At 35.6% G+C, this 16,375-nt stretch overlaps 1 protein-coding gene across 2 annotated transcripts in view; it reads left to right on the top strand.

Annotated features, from left to right (window-relative positions):
- The window catches only part of GTF2A1 (general transcription factor IIA subunit 1), a 54,212-nt gene that overhangs the window by 32,887 nt on the left and 4,950 nt on the right, over positions 1–16,375 (top strand). For both annotated transcript variants that reach the window (XM_029238563.1, XM_029238562.1), the window contains exon 8: positions 8,281–8,370. In XM_029238563.1, coding sequence (XP_029094396.1) covers positions 8,281–8,370 — 90 coding nt within the window. The remainder of the gene's footprint in view (positions 1–8,280; positions 8,371–16,375) is intronic.

The following is a 16,375-nucleotide window of genomic DNA, read 5'->3' as shown; positions in this document are numbered from 1 at the left end:
AGTTTCTAGTAAAAGACTAGAAGTAAGAAACTACTCAATCATTTCTTCTTTTACTTGGTACCAAACTGATGAATTATATTTTCTTAGAGGCTGTTAGGGTACGTACCCTAAGATTTTTAGATTGTTCTGGATGTATTTATCTTTATAAAATATTTCTATAGCTGGTAACAAAAAAATGAATGAATACCAAATTAAGTTGTACTTATAAAGGTGATGGAGACAGTGCATGAAATTCTAATTCTTTGGCTTATGCATTCATCATGATGTAGCTTAAAGATTAAACATTGGTAGAACAGATAGATGTGGTAATCTTTTCCTTCAGTAATTTAAAACAACATTTTGGAAGGGAAGAAACTTAAGAAAAAGCTAAATGTGACCGATTTATTCAAAACCTCCTTTTGTTCTGTATTCCATACCAGTTCCGTAGATAACCTTATCTACTCTTAGTGTCTATCTTCAGTTAAACAAACCATACTTTATCTTCTTTTTAATTTTAAAATTTTATTTTTTTATACAGCAGGTTCTTATTAGTCATCCATTTTCTACACATCAGCGTATACATGTCAATCCCAATCTCCCAATTCAGCACACCCCCACCCGCCACCACTTTCCCCCCTTGGTGTCCATACGTTTGTTCTCTACATCTGTGTCTCAATTTCTGCCCTGCAGACTGGTTCATCTGTACCATTTTTCTAGGTTCCACATATATGCGTTAATATATGATATTTGTTTTTCTCTTTCTGACTGACTTCACTCTGTATGACAGTCTCTAGATCCATCCACATCTCTACAAATGACCCAGTTTTGTTCCTTTTTATGGCTGAGTAATATTCCATTGTATATATGTACCACATCTTCTTTATCCATTTGTCTGTCGATGGGCATTTAGGTTGCTTCCATGACCTGGCTATTGTAAATAGTGCTTCATTGAACATTGGGGTGCATGTGTCTTTTTGAATTATGGTTTTCTCAAGGTATATGCCCAGTAGTGGGATTGCTGGGTGGTATGGAAGTTCTATTTTTCGTTTTTTAAGGAACCTCCATACTGTTCTCCATAGTGGCTGTATCAATTTACATTCCCACCGACAGTGCAAGAGGGTTCCCTTTTCTCCACACCCTCTCCAGCATTTGTTGTTTGTAGATTTTCTGATGATGCCCATTCTAACTGGTGTGAGGTGATACCTCATTGTAGTTTTGATTTGCATTTCTCTAATAATTGGTGATGCTGAGCATCTTTTCATGTGTTTCTTGGCCATCTGTATGTCCTCTTTGGAGAAATGTCTCTTTAGGTCTTCTGCCCATTTTTGGATGGCTTGTTGTTTTTTTACTATTAAGCTGCATGAGCTGCTTATATGTTTTGGAGATTAATACTTTTTCCATTGATGTGTTTGCAAATATTTTCTCCCATTCTGAGGGTTGTCTTTTCGCCTTGTTTGTAGTTTCCTTTGCTTTGCAAAAGCTTTGAAGTTTCATTAGGTCCCATTTGTTTATTTTTATTTTTATTTCCATTACTCTAGGAGGTGGATCAAAAATGATCTTGCTGTGATTTATGTCAGAGTGTTCTTCCTATGTTTTCCTCTAAGAATTTTACAGTGTCAGTATTCCATTTAGGTCTCTAATCCATGTTGAGTTTTTTTTGTGTGTATGGTGTTAGGGAGTGTTCTAATTTCATTCTTTTACATGTAGCTGTCCAGTTTTCCCAGCACCACTTATTGAAGAAGAGACTGTCTTTTCTCCATTGGATATCCTTGCCTCCTTTGTCATAGATTAGTTGACCATAGGTGTGTGGGTTTATCTCTGGGCTTTCTCTCCTGTTCCATTGATCTGTATTTCTGTTTCTGTGCCAGTACCATACTGTCTTGATTACTGTAGCTTTGTAGTATAGTCTAAAGTCAGGGTGACTGATTCCATCAGCTCTGTTTTTTTCCCTCAAGACTGCTTTGCTATTCGGGGTCTTTTCTGTCTCCGTACAGATTTTAAGATTTTCTGTTCTAGTTCTGTAAAAAATGCCATTGGTAATTTGATAGGGATTGCATTGAATCTGTAGATTGCTTTGGGTAGTGTAGTCATTTTTACAATATTGATTCTTCCAATCCAAGAACATGGTATATGTCTCCATCTGTTGGTATTATCTTTAATTTCTTTCAACAGTGTCTTATAGTTTTCTGCATACAGGTCTTTGTCTCCCTAGGTAAGTTTATTCCTAGGTATTTTATTCTTTTTGTTTGTAAATGGGAGTGTTTCCTTAATTTCTCTTTCAGAATTTTCATCAGTAGTGTAAAGGAATGAAAGAGATTTCTGTGCATTAATTTTGTATCCTGCAACTTTACCGAATTCATTGATTAGCTCTAGTAGTTTTCTGGTGGCATATTTAAGATTCTCTATGTATAGTATCATGTCATCTGCAAACAATGACAGTTTTACTTCTTCTTTTCCAATTTGTGCTCCTTTTATTTCTTTTTCTTCTCTGATTGCCGTGGCTAGGACTTCCAAAACTATGTTGAATAATAGAGGTGAGAGTGGACATCCTTGTCTTGTTCCTGATCTTAGAGGAAATGCTTTCAGTTTTCCATCATTGAGAATGATGTTTACTGTGGGTTTGTCGTATATGGCCTTTATTATGTTGACGTAGGTTCCCTGTCAGCCCACTTTCTGGAGAGTTTTTGTCATTAATGGGTGTGGAATTTTGTCAGAAACTTTTTCTGCATCTATTGAGATGATCATATGTTTTTTATTCTTCAATCTGTTAACATGGTATATCACATTGATTGATTTGCATATATTGAAGAATTCTTGAATCCCTGGGATAAATCCCACTTGATCATGGTGTATGATCCTTTTAATGTGTTGTTGGATTCTGTTTGCTAGTGTTTTGTTGAGGATTTTTGCATGTATATTCATTGGTGGTATTGGTCTGTAATTTTCTTCTTTTGTAGTATTTTTGTCTGGTTTTGGTATCAGCGTGATGGTGGCCTCATCGAATGAGTTTGGGGGTCTTCCTTCCTCTGCAATGTTTTGGAAGAATTTGAGAAGGATGGGTGTTGGCGCTTCGCTAAATATTTGATAGAATTCACCTGTGAAGCCATCTGGTCCTGGACTTTTGTTTGTTGGAAGATTTTTAATCACAGTTTCAATTTCTTTAATTGTGATTGGTCCGTTCATATTTTCTATTCCTGCTTCAGTCTTGGAAGGTTATACCTTTCAAGAATTTGTCCATTTCTTCCAGGTTGTCCATTTTGTTGGCATAGAGTTGCTTGTAGTAGTCTCTTCGGATACTTTGTATTTCTGTGGTGACTGTTGTAGCTTCTCCTTTTTCGTTTCTAATTTTATTGATTTGAGTCTTCTCCCTTTTTTTCTTGATGGATCTGGCTAATGGTTTATCAATTTTATCTACTCAAAGAACCAGCTTTTACTGTAATTGATCTTTGCTATTGTTTTCTTTGTTTCTATTTCATTTATTTCTGCTCTGATGTTTATGATTTTTTTCCTTCTGCTAACTTTGGATTTTCTTTGTTCTTTCTCTAGTTCCTTTAGGCGTAAATTTAGATTGTTTATTTGAGATTTTTCTTGTTTCTTGAGGTAGGCGTGTATAGCTATAAACTTCCCTCTTAGAACTGCTTTTGCTGCATCCTATAGGTTTTGGATCGTCGTTTTTTCATTATCATTGGTCTCTAGGTATTCTTTGATTTCCTCTTTGATTTCTTCGTTGATCTCTGGGTTATTTAGTAACATATTGTTTAGCCTCCATGTGTTTGTGGTTTTTACATTTTTTTCCCCTGTAGTTGATTTCTACTCTCATAGTATTGTGGTCAGAAAAGATGCTTGATATGATTTCAGTTTTCTTAAATTTACTCAGGCTTAATTTGTGACCCAAGATGTGATCTATCCTGGAGAATGTTCTGTGCACACTTGAGAAGAAAGTGTAATCTGCTGTTTTGGGATGGAATGTCCTATAAATATTAATTAAATCTATCTGGTCTATTGTGTCATTTAAAGCTTGTGTTTACTTGTTAATTTTCTGTTTGGATGATCTGTCCATTGGTGTAAGTGAGGTGTTAAAAGTCCCCCACTATTATGGTGTTGCTGTTGATTTCCTCTTTTATAGCTGTTAGCAGTTGCCTTGTGTATTGGGGTGCTCCTATGTTGAGTGCATGTATATTTATAATTGTTATATCTTCTTCTTGGGTTGATCCCTTGATCATTATGTAGTGTCCTTCCTTGTCTCTTGTAACATTCTTTATTTTAAAAGTCTATTTTATCTGATATGAGTATTGCTACTCCAGCTTTCTTTTGATTGCCATTTGCATGGAATATCTTTTTCCATCCCCTCACTTTCAGTCTGAATGTGTCCCTAGGTCTGAAGTGGATCTCTTGTAGACAGCATATATATGGGTCTTGTTTTTGTATCCATTCAGCAAGCCTGTGTCTTTTGGTTGGAGCATTTAATCCATTCACATTTTAAGGTAATTATTGATATGTTTGTTCCTATGACCATTTTCTTAATTGTTTTGTGTTTGTTTTTTAGGTCCTTTTCTTCTCTTGTGTTTCCCACTTAGAGAAGTTCCTTTAGCATTTGTTGTAGAGCTGGTTTGGTGGTGCTAGATTCTCTGAACTTTTGCTTGTCTCTAAAGCTTTTGAATTCTCTGTCGAATCTGAGTGAGATCCTTGCTGGGTAGAGTAATCTTGGTTGTAGGTTCTTCCCTTTCATCTAAGTATATCATGACACTCCCTTCTGGCTAGTAGAGTTTCTGCTGGGAAATTAGCTGTTAACCTTATGGGAGTTCCCTTGTATGTTATTTGTCATTTTTCCCTTGCTTCTTTCAATAATTTTCTTTGTCTTTAATTTTTGCCAGTTTGATTACTGTGTGTCTTGGTTTGTTTCTCCTTGTGTTTATCCTGTATGGGACTCTCTGTGCTTCGTGGACTTGGGTGGCTATTTCCTTTCCCATGTTAGGGAAGTTTTCAACTATAATCTCTTCAAATATTTTCTCGGGTCCTTTCTCTCTTCTTCTGGGACCCCTATAATGTGAATGTTGTTGTGTTTAATGTTATCCCAGAGGTCTCTTGGGCTGTCTTCGTTACTTTTCATTCTTTTTTTCTTCATTCTCTTCCGCAGCAGTGAATTCCACCATTCTATCTTCCAGGTCACTTATCCATTCTTCTGCCTCAGCTATTCTGCTGTTGCTTTCTTGTAGTGTATTTTTCATTTCAGTTATTGTGTTGTTCATCTCTGTTTGTTCTTTAATTTTTCTAGATCTTTGTTAAACATTTCTTGTATCTTCTCGACCTTTGCCTCCATTCTTTTTCTGAGGTCCTGGATCATCTTCACTATCATTATTCTGAATTCTTTTTCTGGAGGGTTGCCTATCTCCTTTTCATTCAGTTGTTTTTCTGGGGTTTTATCTTGTTCCTTCATCTGTTACATAGCCCTCTTCGTTTTAATCTTGTCTATCTTTCTGTGAATGTGGTTTTTGTTCCACAGGCTGCAGGATTGTAGTTCTTCTTGCTTCTGCTGTCTGCCCTTTGGTGGATGAGGCTATCTAAGAAGCTTGTGCAAGTTTCCTGATCAAACCATCCTTTCTTATTGATTTTTTGTTGTGTATTTTTAGAAGCGTGTGATTATATCTTTGTTTTCCTCAGTATTCCAGCTTAGTTACTTGTATTCAAGATGGTGTTTGTCTTACCACAGTTTTCACTGTTAATTGCCTTCTGCAGCCTAAGATGTAATCTTCTGGTTTATCTTAGTACAGACTTCTTCTAAATTATCTAAGTCAGGGGTCCCCAACCCCTGGTCCATGTACTGGTACTGGTCTGCAGCCTGTTAGGAACTGGGCCGTACAGCAGGAGGTGAGCGGCAGGTGAGCATGCAAAGCTTCCTCTGCCACTCCCCATCGCTTCCATTACCGTCTGAACTATCCCCCACCAATTTTTTTTTTTTTTGGCTGCGCTGGGTCCTCATTGCAGTGCGCGGGCTGCTCATTGCAGTGGCTTCTCTTATTGTGGAGCACGGCGCGTGGGCTTCAGTAGTTGTGGCGCACGGGCTTAGTTGCTCCTCAGCATGTGGGATCTTCCCAGACCAGGGATCGAACCCATGTCCTCTGCATTGGCAGGCGGATTCTTAACCACTGCACCACCAGGGAAGCCCCTCCCCTTCCAATTTTTTATCCATGATAAAATTGTCTTCATGAAACTGGTCCCTGGTGCCAAAAAGGTTGGGAACCGCTGATCTAAGTAATGTTGTTTTAAAGAATACTGTTTTATTAAATATTGAATAGATGAAACAAATAAAAATATTTTATGATATAAAAAACCCAATATCCACATCTAGTTAAAAAAAAAAATCCCACTGCCTAAATAAAGTCCCCTGGGTGCCCGTCTCCAATCCCCATCCTCTTCCTTCTGCCATCAGAGTAACCATGCTCATGAATTTTGTGTTTATCGCTAACTTACCTTTATATTTTACCATATGTATTTATATTCCTAAGGAGCATATTGTTTTGTTTTACATGTCTGTTTATAATAAAGTGAAATAATTGTGTATTCTTTAGCAAGTTGATTTTTTTTGCCGACATGGTATTCCTGAGGTTCATCTAAGTTGTTTCATATACCTATAATTATTTTCACTGTTAAATGTTAAAAATTTATCCATTTTTGTGATGTGTTGGGCATTAGGGTTGTTTCGACTTGTTAACTGTTACAGTTATAAAATATTTTGGTATGTGTCTTCTGGGGACCCATGTAAGAGTTTCTCTAAGTGTTGTACCTAAACCTTGAATTGCTGAATCATAAGGCATGCCTATCTTCAGCTTACGATAAAATGCCACATAGTTGTACTAATTACACTTCTGGCAGTCAGTGTGTATAATGGTGCATATGTCTATACATCTTCACCAATACTTGACATTGTCAGGCTGCTTAATTTTTGCGTCTGGTAGGTAGAAACTTTTGTTTCATTTTGGTTTTAATTTTTATTTCCTAGATTAATGATGAGTAGCAAAAGGCTTCTGCTACTTCACTTATTTTTTTTTTCAATTTTCTTTTTTGTTATAAACACCATACCAAATTTTAAAAAGCTGTTTGAACAGAGAAAAATATCGTAGTTCTTGATTTCCCACGTGTACTTAAGGCAACCTTGCTGTGCTTCCCAGCTCCTTCCCTGGACACGGCGGGTTGATCAAGGGAAATGGGGTTTTCAGGTGGGGGCGCTGGGGGCTACCTTCATCTTTATTTACCAGGTGGCCTCTTTTGATTCTTTCATGCTTTTTCTGTAGGCAGTCAAATCAAAAGAGAAAAAGTAGTTTTTCTTGCCTTGTTGCCTAAGCTCTATAATATTGCTTAGAAATGGCAATAGTGGTGGTAATTGCACACATTATGAATGTACTAAGTGCAAATTGTACTCCTTAGAATGGTTTAAATGGTGAATTTTACCTCAGTAAATTTTCTTTTTACATTTACATTGGTGATACCTATTTTAAATTAAAGAATATATATACATATACATGTGTGTGAGTAGGTATAGGCCTAGACTTAATATCATCTTGATTATTTTTCTTTCCACCTTCATTTTGTCCTAGCTTCTCTTTCTTCATTAATTAGAAATCAGAGTTATATGTTTTATTTTCTGCCATGACTGAGGTCAAGGTTAACTTAGTTGGTCATTTTATGCTCTAGTTAGATCTTGGCCTTTAATTCTCTTTGATACTGAGACCGAGATCCTCTCCTTCTTTTTAAATATGATTGCCTTAACTATGCTCTAAACCTCCACTAATACTAATTTGTATTCCTAGTCCTAGTCCTTAATGTAAAAACTATCCAGGCTGCCAAGCTGTTTTATAACCCTGTTTTCCTATGCCAATTTCACCATTGTTTTCCCTTTTACACTGCTGCTTCTGGTGGTACATACTACCATTATCTCATTAAACCTTCATATTTTGTTAGGTCTATTTCTAGGCATCTTAAAACAGTTACTAAAGAGAATCATCTTTTCGTACTATTAGGAAAGAATAAAGGAAGTAAAGTTAAACATCTTTTCAGGCTTATAAATTATATAGCTTAACTATTTTAATTATTGTATTTAATTTCTTGCTGGAATTTCAGTGACATTGGTAGAGTCTTAACACAGCCAGTTAACAATATGTTCATGGTATATATGCATCTGTCTGGCCCTTGGTTCTCAAAGAACATCAAGGTCTTTGTGTTTCTTTTCTCTGAATATTAGAAGGGCCTTTTCTAGTAATACATGAAGTATAAGTAAATGAATTCTCCCTTTTTCATTTTTAGGAACCCCTCAATAGTGAAGATGATGTGAGTGATGAGGAAGGACAGGAACTCTTTGATACAGAAAATGTTGTTGTATGCCAATATGATAAGGTAAGGGTTTTATGATCAGGCTACTGACATTTTTTCTGTTGTAATTTCTTCCCTAAACCATCCTGTCTGCCTTGTTCAAGCATTTGGTCAGCTGATTGATGCCTCTTATATTCAGTATAAACAGTGTGAATGAAAACAATGTTATAGTTTAGTTAGATTATTTTAATAGAATGAGAAATTAATTTGCATAACTTTACAGTTGAAAAAAAAGTTATGAAAGAACTCATGGGAAGTATGTTGTTTTCAATTTAGACTGTCTCCCAACCTGTTAACAAAGTAAAGCTACTTTGTGGTTGTCCTTTACCATGAATAGTAACTCAGTGGGATAACCCTGTTTTCCCTCTGACTTCAACTACCTCAAAACTAAAAGGCTTTAATTAAATTTCTGTAACCTTTTTTTATTGCTAAGGAGAAAAGAACAACGGCAAAAAACAAGACTGATAACTAAAAAAAGATACATTTTTACTGAAAATTGTTTTAAATTATTTAGCTTTGCTGTACTTTGGTAGCAGTAAAAAATTTTTAAACTAGGTTCTATGAGAATTAGTTATTGATTCCTTGATTCCTTAATTCTTAAAAAGGATGCTACTTCCCAAGTATTTTTGATATAGTTATTGGCATTGTTAAAATTTTGGTTATTTGCTGAAACATTTAATTTGGAATAAATTTTTTTTTCTGGTTATAATCATTAAATTTATAGTAAATCCACAAATTATATTGCATTTTTATAATTTAATTTTAGCAGAGGTCTTTAAAATGTGCTGAAAACTCTAACAGAAGTAGTTGGGTTTTGTTTATAAGCACTACTCATTCAGTAAACGTATATTTATTAAGTGCCTAAATGTGTCAGGTATTGGAGCTGAAGTCATTATTATGCAAGATTTGTGCCCTACATGCCCTCCTTTACAAATGATGAAAATCTTAAATTTGTGTTGCTTTTATAGAAATGAATATTATAAATAGCCATGTTTACTGCAAACAGATCTATAGGGAAAATGTTAAGAAAATAAATCTTATCATTTCCTAATGAAAAGGTAAAGTCAAGAGAGTTGAATACCCGTGAAATTATAGAATTAAATTAGTGAGGTCATTGATGCAGAGTTATCAGGCATCCATTTTTGTACATTATGACTGCTAAGTAAACACTTTTAATACCCTACACCAAGCACATTATAATAAAAGTAATTTCTCATTACATGCACATAGAGGAAGCGTATTGAAGTTAAAACAATGGGAGATACCAGTAAATCTTTATTGCCAGGAAGACTCAAGGGAACCTGTTGGCAGCCAAATTATCCAGGGCACAGTTTCATGATAGCAAGATGTCAGATTTATCAGTCAAGAGAGGACCTTTACCTTAGCTTGGCTTAAGAATATGCTTCTAAGTATTTTCACATTATAAGTGACTAGTTGTATTCTCCTTTGTACACTTAATATTTTAAATGTTAAAATTGGTTTGTTTTGCTCCAAGAGACAATATTTTAATGTTTTAAACTAAGAAATTAAAAAATAGATTTAAATAGTGTGTTGAATGATAAACAGTTATAAAGTTTGCAGAGATCTAATTTTTATAATCAAATGAGTTCTGGAGACTGGAGGGTTGAGTCTTGATGTTTTAGCCAACAGTAAAGAATGGTGTGTTCTGAAATGGGTGTGGGTGTGGTTTGAGGCAACTTGAACTTTAGGAGTTTATTTCTGAAGACTAAACTTTAGAATTTCAACAACGAGTCAATTTTAGAAGCAATCATAGAGTTATTGTATTGCTAATCAAATGAGAGCCTTAAACTTAATAATGAGGCAGGGTTCTCCCATAAGTATGGGTGGATAGGGACTGATGGCATCAGGTATTGAGTCTTCAGCCTTATTTGTAGGTAATTTTATTTAATATGTTTGTCATTAGGAAATTTCAGAGGCCTTTTTCCTGGCACTCAGGACACTCCTTCAGGAAGGGCTTAATTTAAGGCCAATGAATTGTTAAGTTGTATTTTGTGATTTTATTCAAGTAAAAATATTTACTACTTATTACTCAATATGACTTCAGTGCTTAGTATATAGACTATTATTTGATTCATGAAACTTTTCTACATTTGCTTTTTGCAAGTTGTCTTGCAGCAGAATGCAGTCAGTTTCTTTACTTGTCTGTGGAATTCCTTTTTCTGGCTACTCAGCACTTGTTTGCTCATTTATTTATTTATTTTATATATATATCACTTGTTTATTTAATTCCATGTCTTTCAGGTTGTAGTCACTTGGTTTGTACTGGAAATAAATTTGTATATCCATTTTTAGGATAGTTAATACTTTCTCTACAGGAAGTCAAAAGAAAAGAGGAGACAGATATCTTTTTATTCAAAAAATACTTACAGAGTGTCTGTGATGTCCCAGGGTACTATTCTAGGAACTTGAGATACACCAGTGAACAAAACAAAACAATCTCTGCTATTGAGAAGCTTACTCTAGTTGAGGGAGACAGATGTTAAAACATAACAAACAACAAATAAATTACGGTTGACTCTTGTACAATGCTGGGGTTAATCAGCATGTAACATATAGGCAGCCCTCTGTATCTGCGCTTCCTCCACATGCATGTAGTCATCCAACCACAGACCACTTAATTCTGTAGTATTTACTATTGAAAAATACCTATGTATCTCTGCACTTCCAAACCCATACTGTTCAAGGTTCAACTGTAATTAATATGCTATGCTAGAAGCTGATAATTGGTATGGGAAATTATTAGAGTGGGAAAACGGAACAGGAACAAAGACTTGAAGAAAGTTAGCCCTGTCATTATTCAGTGGCATAACCTGCCTGTTGTGTGTGAGGAGCAAAAAGGAGGCCAGTGTAACTGGACTTGGGGGAGTAGTATAGTAGTAGATTAAGTCAGAGCTAGGTGAAGGCAGATGGTGTAGGAGGACATGGGCTCTTCCTCTGAGTGAATTGGGAAGCTATTGGAAGGTTTCAAATAGACAAAAGTGATATCACTTACATTTTAATCTTAAAAAGATTACTTAGCTTTCTTTGTGAGAGCAGAGAAGAAGCAAAGGTTGAAATGAGGTTAATAGAGGGATATTGTCATAATCCAAGTGAGTGATAATGGTGACTGAGGCTAGGATGATAGTACTGGAAGTGGTGAGAAGCAGCTGGATCTTGGATGTTTTGAAGGAAGAGTCAACAGGATTTCCTGACTCTTGTATGTGCAGTAGAAAAGGAGGGATCAAGAATGAGTACAGGAATTTTTTTTGATGAGGAATCAGACAGAAGCATGGAGATACCATCAACTTGGATGGGAAAGGCTGCAGATGGAGCAAGTTTGGGAAAGGAGAGTGGCTGGTTTTGGGCATGTTAAGTGTTGTATCTGTTAGACATTCAAATCATCCATCCTAAGGTGTTAGGTGTAATAATCTACATAATGTAATTAGACCAGAGCTATAAGACCACTTAATGCTGGAGTCTCTGTCCTGAATACTGTTTCACTTTATTGTACTCTATTTTGTTTTAATAAGTGAGAAAAAATTGACACATGTTAAATTTATATATAGCTTAAGTTAGTGATCTAGAGGAAAGGTATGGGAGTGATTTTCATACATACAAAGTATTTGATTGTTTTTTAAATTAACTCCCAAAAGGCAGAACTACGATCAATAAGTAGAAGTTTGGAGTAAGCAGTTTTAGTAAGGGGTATGAAAGAGTTATAAGAGAGCTATCCCAGGAAGGGATAACTTAATTTGCAGTTCTTTACCCCCCACTTTTAACCATACTCAAGCAGACACTGAACAGTGATTTGCTAAGAATGTGTCATGGAGGCTGTCTGCACAGGGATGTTAGACCATGGAATTTTAGCAGTGGGATAAGAAAATACCTGTATATAGTGAGAATTTCTGCATTATTATATAAAACAGCCTGATTAGTAGAAAGCATCTTGGACCGGGGCAAGAGAATCATCTTTGTCACTTAACTGTGATATGCCCTTGGTCATGCCATGGAACCTCTCCAGGCTATAATTTTCTCTTTTGAACATGAAAGCCTGAAGTGGCAGTGATACTTAAAAGATGATTGGAAGGAAGGGAGAGAGTGAAGTCCTGGAAATCAACTAAGGGATATTGTAATAACTCATACGACAAGAGGCTGTTGACAGGGTAACTAGAAGATTATTGATGGCCTTTTAGAAAACAGTTGCCAGGTGTCCTGAAGACAACTAAAATAGAATTAGAGAGAAAGTAATAATTAGAGAAATACTAATATTAGTGTGAATTCTAATACAGTGGGGCCACGGTATTAAAAAGGTCAGCAATATGGAAGTTGTTACTGTCTGTGAGGAAGAAGAAGAGAGTAGTTGTAAACATGATACCAATATTGAAAAGATAGTGTCCTGGTGGTCAGTAGATAAGAGGAATGAAGAAAAGCCTAAGGTCAAATCAATGGCATAGACATAAAAGGAGTTACAGAGAAAAGACAAAAAAAAATGGTCTAGAAGCATCAGGGAGAACAAAGGGTATTGCTGTTTGAAATATTTGCCAGTATAAAATTTCCTATGAAATGACATGTATACACATACCTGGTAGAGGTAAGATATTTTTCAGAGAAATATTATTAACTACTTTAATGAACACAAGTACTGAGAGCTATAAAATAAGTATTACTAATTATAGATAAATTTATTTTTGAAAAACACACCTAGTGAATTTTTTTTTTAAGAGAGGTTGTCAAATTAAACTATTAAAAACCAATTTGACCGCAGTGGTATTAAACTAGAGATCAATTAGATGGAGATTAAATATGCTACTGAACAACCAATGGGTCAAAGAAGAAATCAAAAGAGAACTAGAAAAATACCTTGAGACAAATGAAAATGGAAATATAACATACCAAAACTTGTAGAATGCAGCAAGAGCAGTTGTAAGAAAGAAGTACATAGAGAGAAATGCCTACATCAAGAAATAAGGAAAAATCTCAAATAAACAATCCAACTTTACACCTAAAGGAACAAGAAGAAGCCCAAAGTTAGTAGAAGGAAGGAAATACAAAGATCAGAGTGGGAATAAATGAATAGAGACTAAAAAGACAATAGAAAAGATCAATGAAACTAAAAGCTGGTTATTTGAAGAGATAAACAAAATTGACAGACCTTTAGTTAGACTCATCAAGAGAGAGAGGACTCAAATAAATAAAATCAGAAATAGATGTTACAGCTGATAACAGAAATATAAAGGATCATAAGAGACTACTATGAATAATTATACATTTACAAATTGGACAATCTAGAAGAAATGGATAAATTCCTACAAGCACACAACCTTCTAAGACTGAATCATGAAGAAACTGAAAATCTGAACATACTGATTATCGTAAGGAGATTGAATCAATAATCAAAAACTTGCCAATAAACAAAAGTCTAGGGCCAGATGGCTTCATGGGTACATTCTACCAAACATTAATACCAATTAATGAATTAATACCAATCCTCAAACTCTTCTAAAAAATAGAAGAGGAGGAAACACTTCTAAACTCATTTTACAAGACCAGCATTACCCTGATACCAAAACCAGACAAGGATGCCACAAGAAAAGAAAATTACAGGCCAGTATCATCCTGATGAACATAGATGCAGAAATCCTCAACAAAATATTAGCAAACTGAATTTGCAATTTATTGAAAAGATCATATACCATGATCAAGTGGGATTTATTCCAGGGATGCAAGGAAGGTTCAACATCTACAAATCAGTCAGTGTGATACACCATGTTAACAAAATGAAGGATAAAAGTCATGTGATCATCTCAATAGATGCTGAAAAAGCATTTGACAAAATTCAACATAAAAAGTCTCAACATTAAGTTGGTATAGAGGGAACGTACCTCAACTTAATAAAGGACATATATGAAAATCCCACAGGTAACATACTCATCAATGAAAGGCTGAGAGCTTTTCCTCTAAGATTAGGAATAAGACAAGCATGCTCACTCCTACCATTTTTCCTCAACATGATATGGGAAGTCCTAGTCAGAGCAGTTAGGCAAGAAAAAGAAAGAAAAGACATCCAAATCAGAAAGGAAGAAGGGAAACTGTCACTGTTTGCAGGTGACATGATATTACATAGAAAATGCTAAAGACTCCACCAAAAAACTGTTAGAACTAATAAATGAATTCAGTCAATTTCAGGATACAAAAATCTGTTGAGTTTCTATACACTAATAATGAACTATCAGAAAGAGAAATTAAGAAAACAGTCCCATTTACAGCTGCATCAAAAAGAAAAAAATATCTAGGGATAAATACAACCAAGGAGGTGAAAGACCTGTACACCAAAAACTGTTAAGACATTGATGAAAGAGATTGAAAAATACACAAGTAAATGGAAATATATTACTTGCTCATGGATTGGAAGACTTAATATTGTTAAATTGTCCATAATATCCAAAACAGTCTATAGATTCAGTGCAGTCTCTATCAACATTTCAATGGCATTTTTCACAGAAAGAGATCAAACAGTCCTAAAATTTGTATCAAACCACAAAAGACCCTGAAGAGCCATAGCAATCTAGAGAAAGAACAAAGGCATCATACTTCTTGATTTCAAGCTGTATTACAAAACTATAGTAATCAAAACAGTATGGTATTGGCATAGAAACAGACACATAGATCAATAGAACAGAAAAGAGAGCCCAGAAATAAACCCATTCCTGTGTGGTCAATTAATTTATGACAGAAGAGCAAAGAATACAAAATGAGGAAAGGACAGTCCCTTCAGTAAATGGTGTGGGGAAAACTGGGAAGCCACATGCAAAAGAATGAAACTGGACTACTATCTTTTTCATGCAAAATAATCAGTGCAAAATGACTTGAATGTAAGACCCGAAACCATAGAAGAAAGAAAACAGAGATGATAAGCTCCTTGACATTGGTCTTATTGGTGATTTTTTGATTTGACAAGAAAGCAAAGGCAACAAAAGCAAAAATAAACAAGTGGGATTACATCAAACAAAAAAGCTCTTGCACATCAGAAGAAACCATCAACAAAACAAAAAGGCCACTTGCTGAATTGGAGAAGATATTTGCAAAGGATATATCTGACAGTGGGTTGATACCCAAAATATACAAAGAACTCACACAATTCAACATCAAAACAAACAAACAACCCAATTTAAAAATGGGCAGAGGACCTGAATAGACATTTTTCCAAAGAAGACATACAAATGGCAAACAGATACATGAAAAGATGCTCCACATCAGGAATCATCAGGGAAATACAAGTCAACCACAATGAGGTATATCACCTCACACCTGTTAAAATGGCTGTTATCAAAAAGACAAGAATTAAAAAGGACGTGGAGAAAAGGGAACCCTGTGGTACCATTGGTGGGAATGTAAACTGGGATAGCTGCTATGGAAAACAGTGTAAACCTTCCTTTAAAAATTAAAAATAGAGGGCTTCCCTGGTGGCGCAGTGGTTGAGAGTCCGCCTGCCTATGCAGGGGACACGGGTTCGTGCCCCAGTCTGGGAAGATCCCACATGCCGTGGAGCGGCTAGGCCTGTGAGCCATGGCCGCTGAGCCTGTGCGTCCGGAGCCTGTGCTCCGCAACGGGAGAGGCCACAAACAGTGAGAGGCCCGTGTACTGCAAAAAAAAAAAAAAAAAATTAAAAATAGAACTACCATACAATCTAGCAATTCTACTTCTGAGTATTTATTAAAAGGAAACAGAAACACTGACTCTGAAAGATATGTGCATTCCCCCGTTCATTATAGCATTATTTACAGCAGCCAAGAATGGAAGCAATCTGGGTGTCCATCAGTGGATGAATGGATAAAGAAGCTGTGGTGTATGTATATGTACAGTTGAATATTATTCAGCCTTTTAGAAGAAGCCAGTCTTGCCATTTATGACAACGTGGATGGACTTTGCATTATGCTAAGTGAACTATCAGACAGAGAAAGACAAATACCATGTGATCTCATGTGGAATCTGAAACAAAAAAAGTGAACTTATAGATACAGAGAACAGA

The sequence above is a fragment of the Monodon monoceros genome, unplaced genomic scaffold (genome assembly GCF_005190385.1).
Source record: "Monodon monoceros isolate NGI ecotype Baffin Bay Population unplaced genomic scaffold, NGI_Narwhal_1 Super_Scaffold_21, whole genome shotgun sequence".
Classification (NCBI taxonomy): domain Eukaryota; kingdom Metazoa; phylum Chordata; class Mammalia; order Artiodactyla; family Monodontidae; genus Monodon; species Monodon monoceros.
Note: the sequence above shows the minus strand (reverse complement) of the source record. Positions and strands in the feature narration are given on the sequence as shown.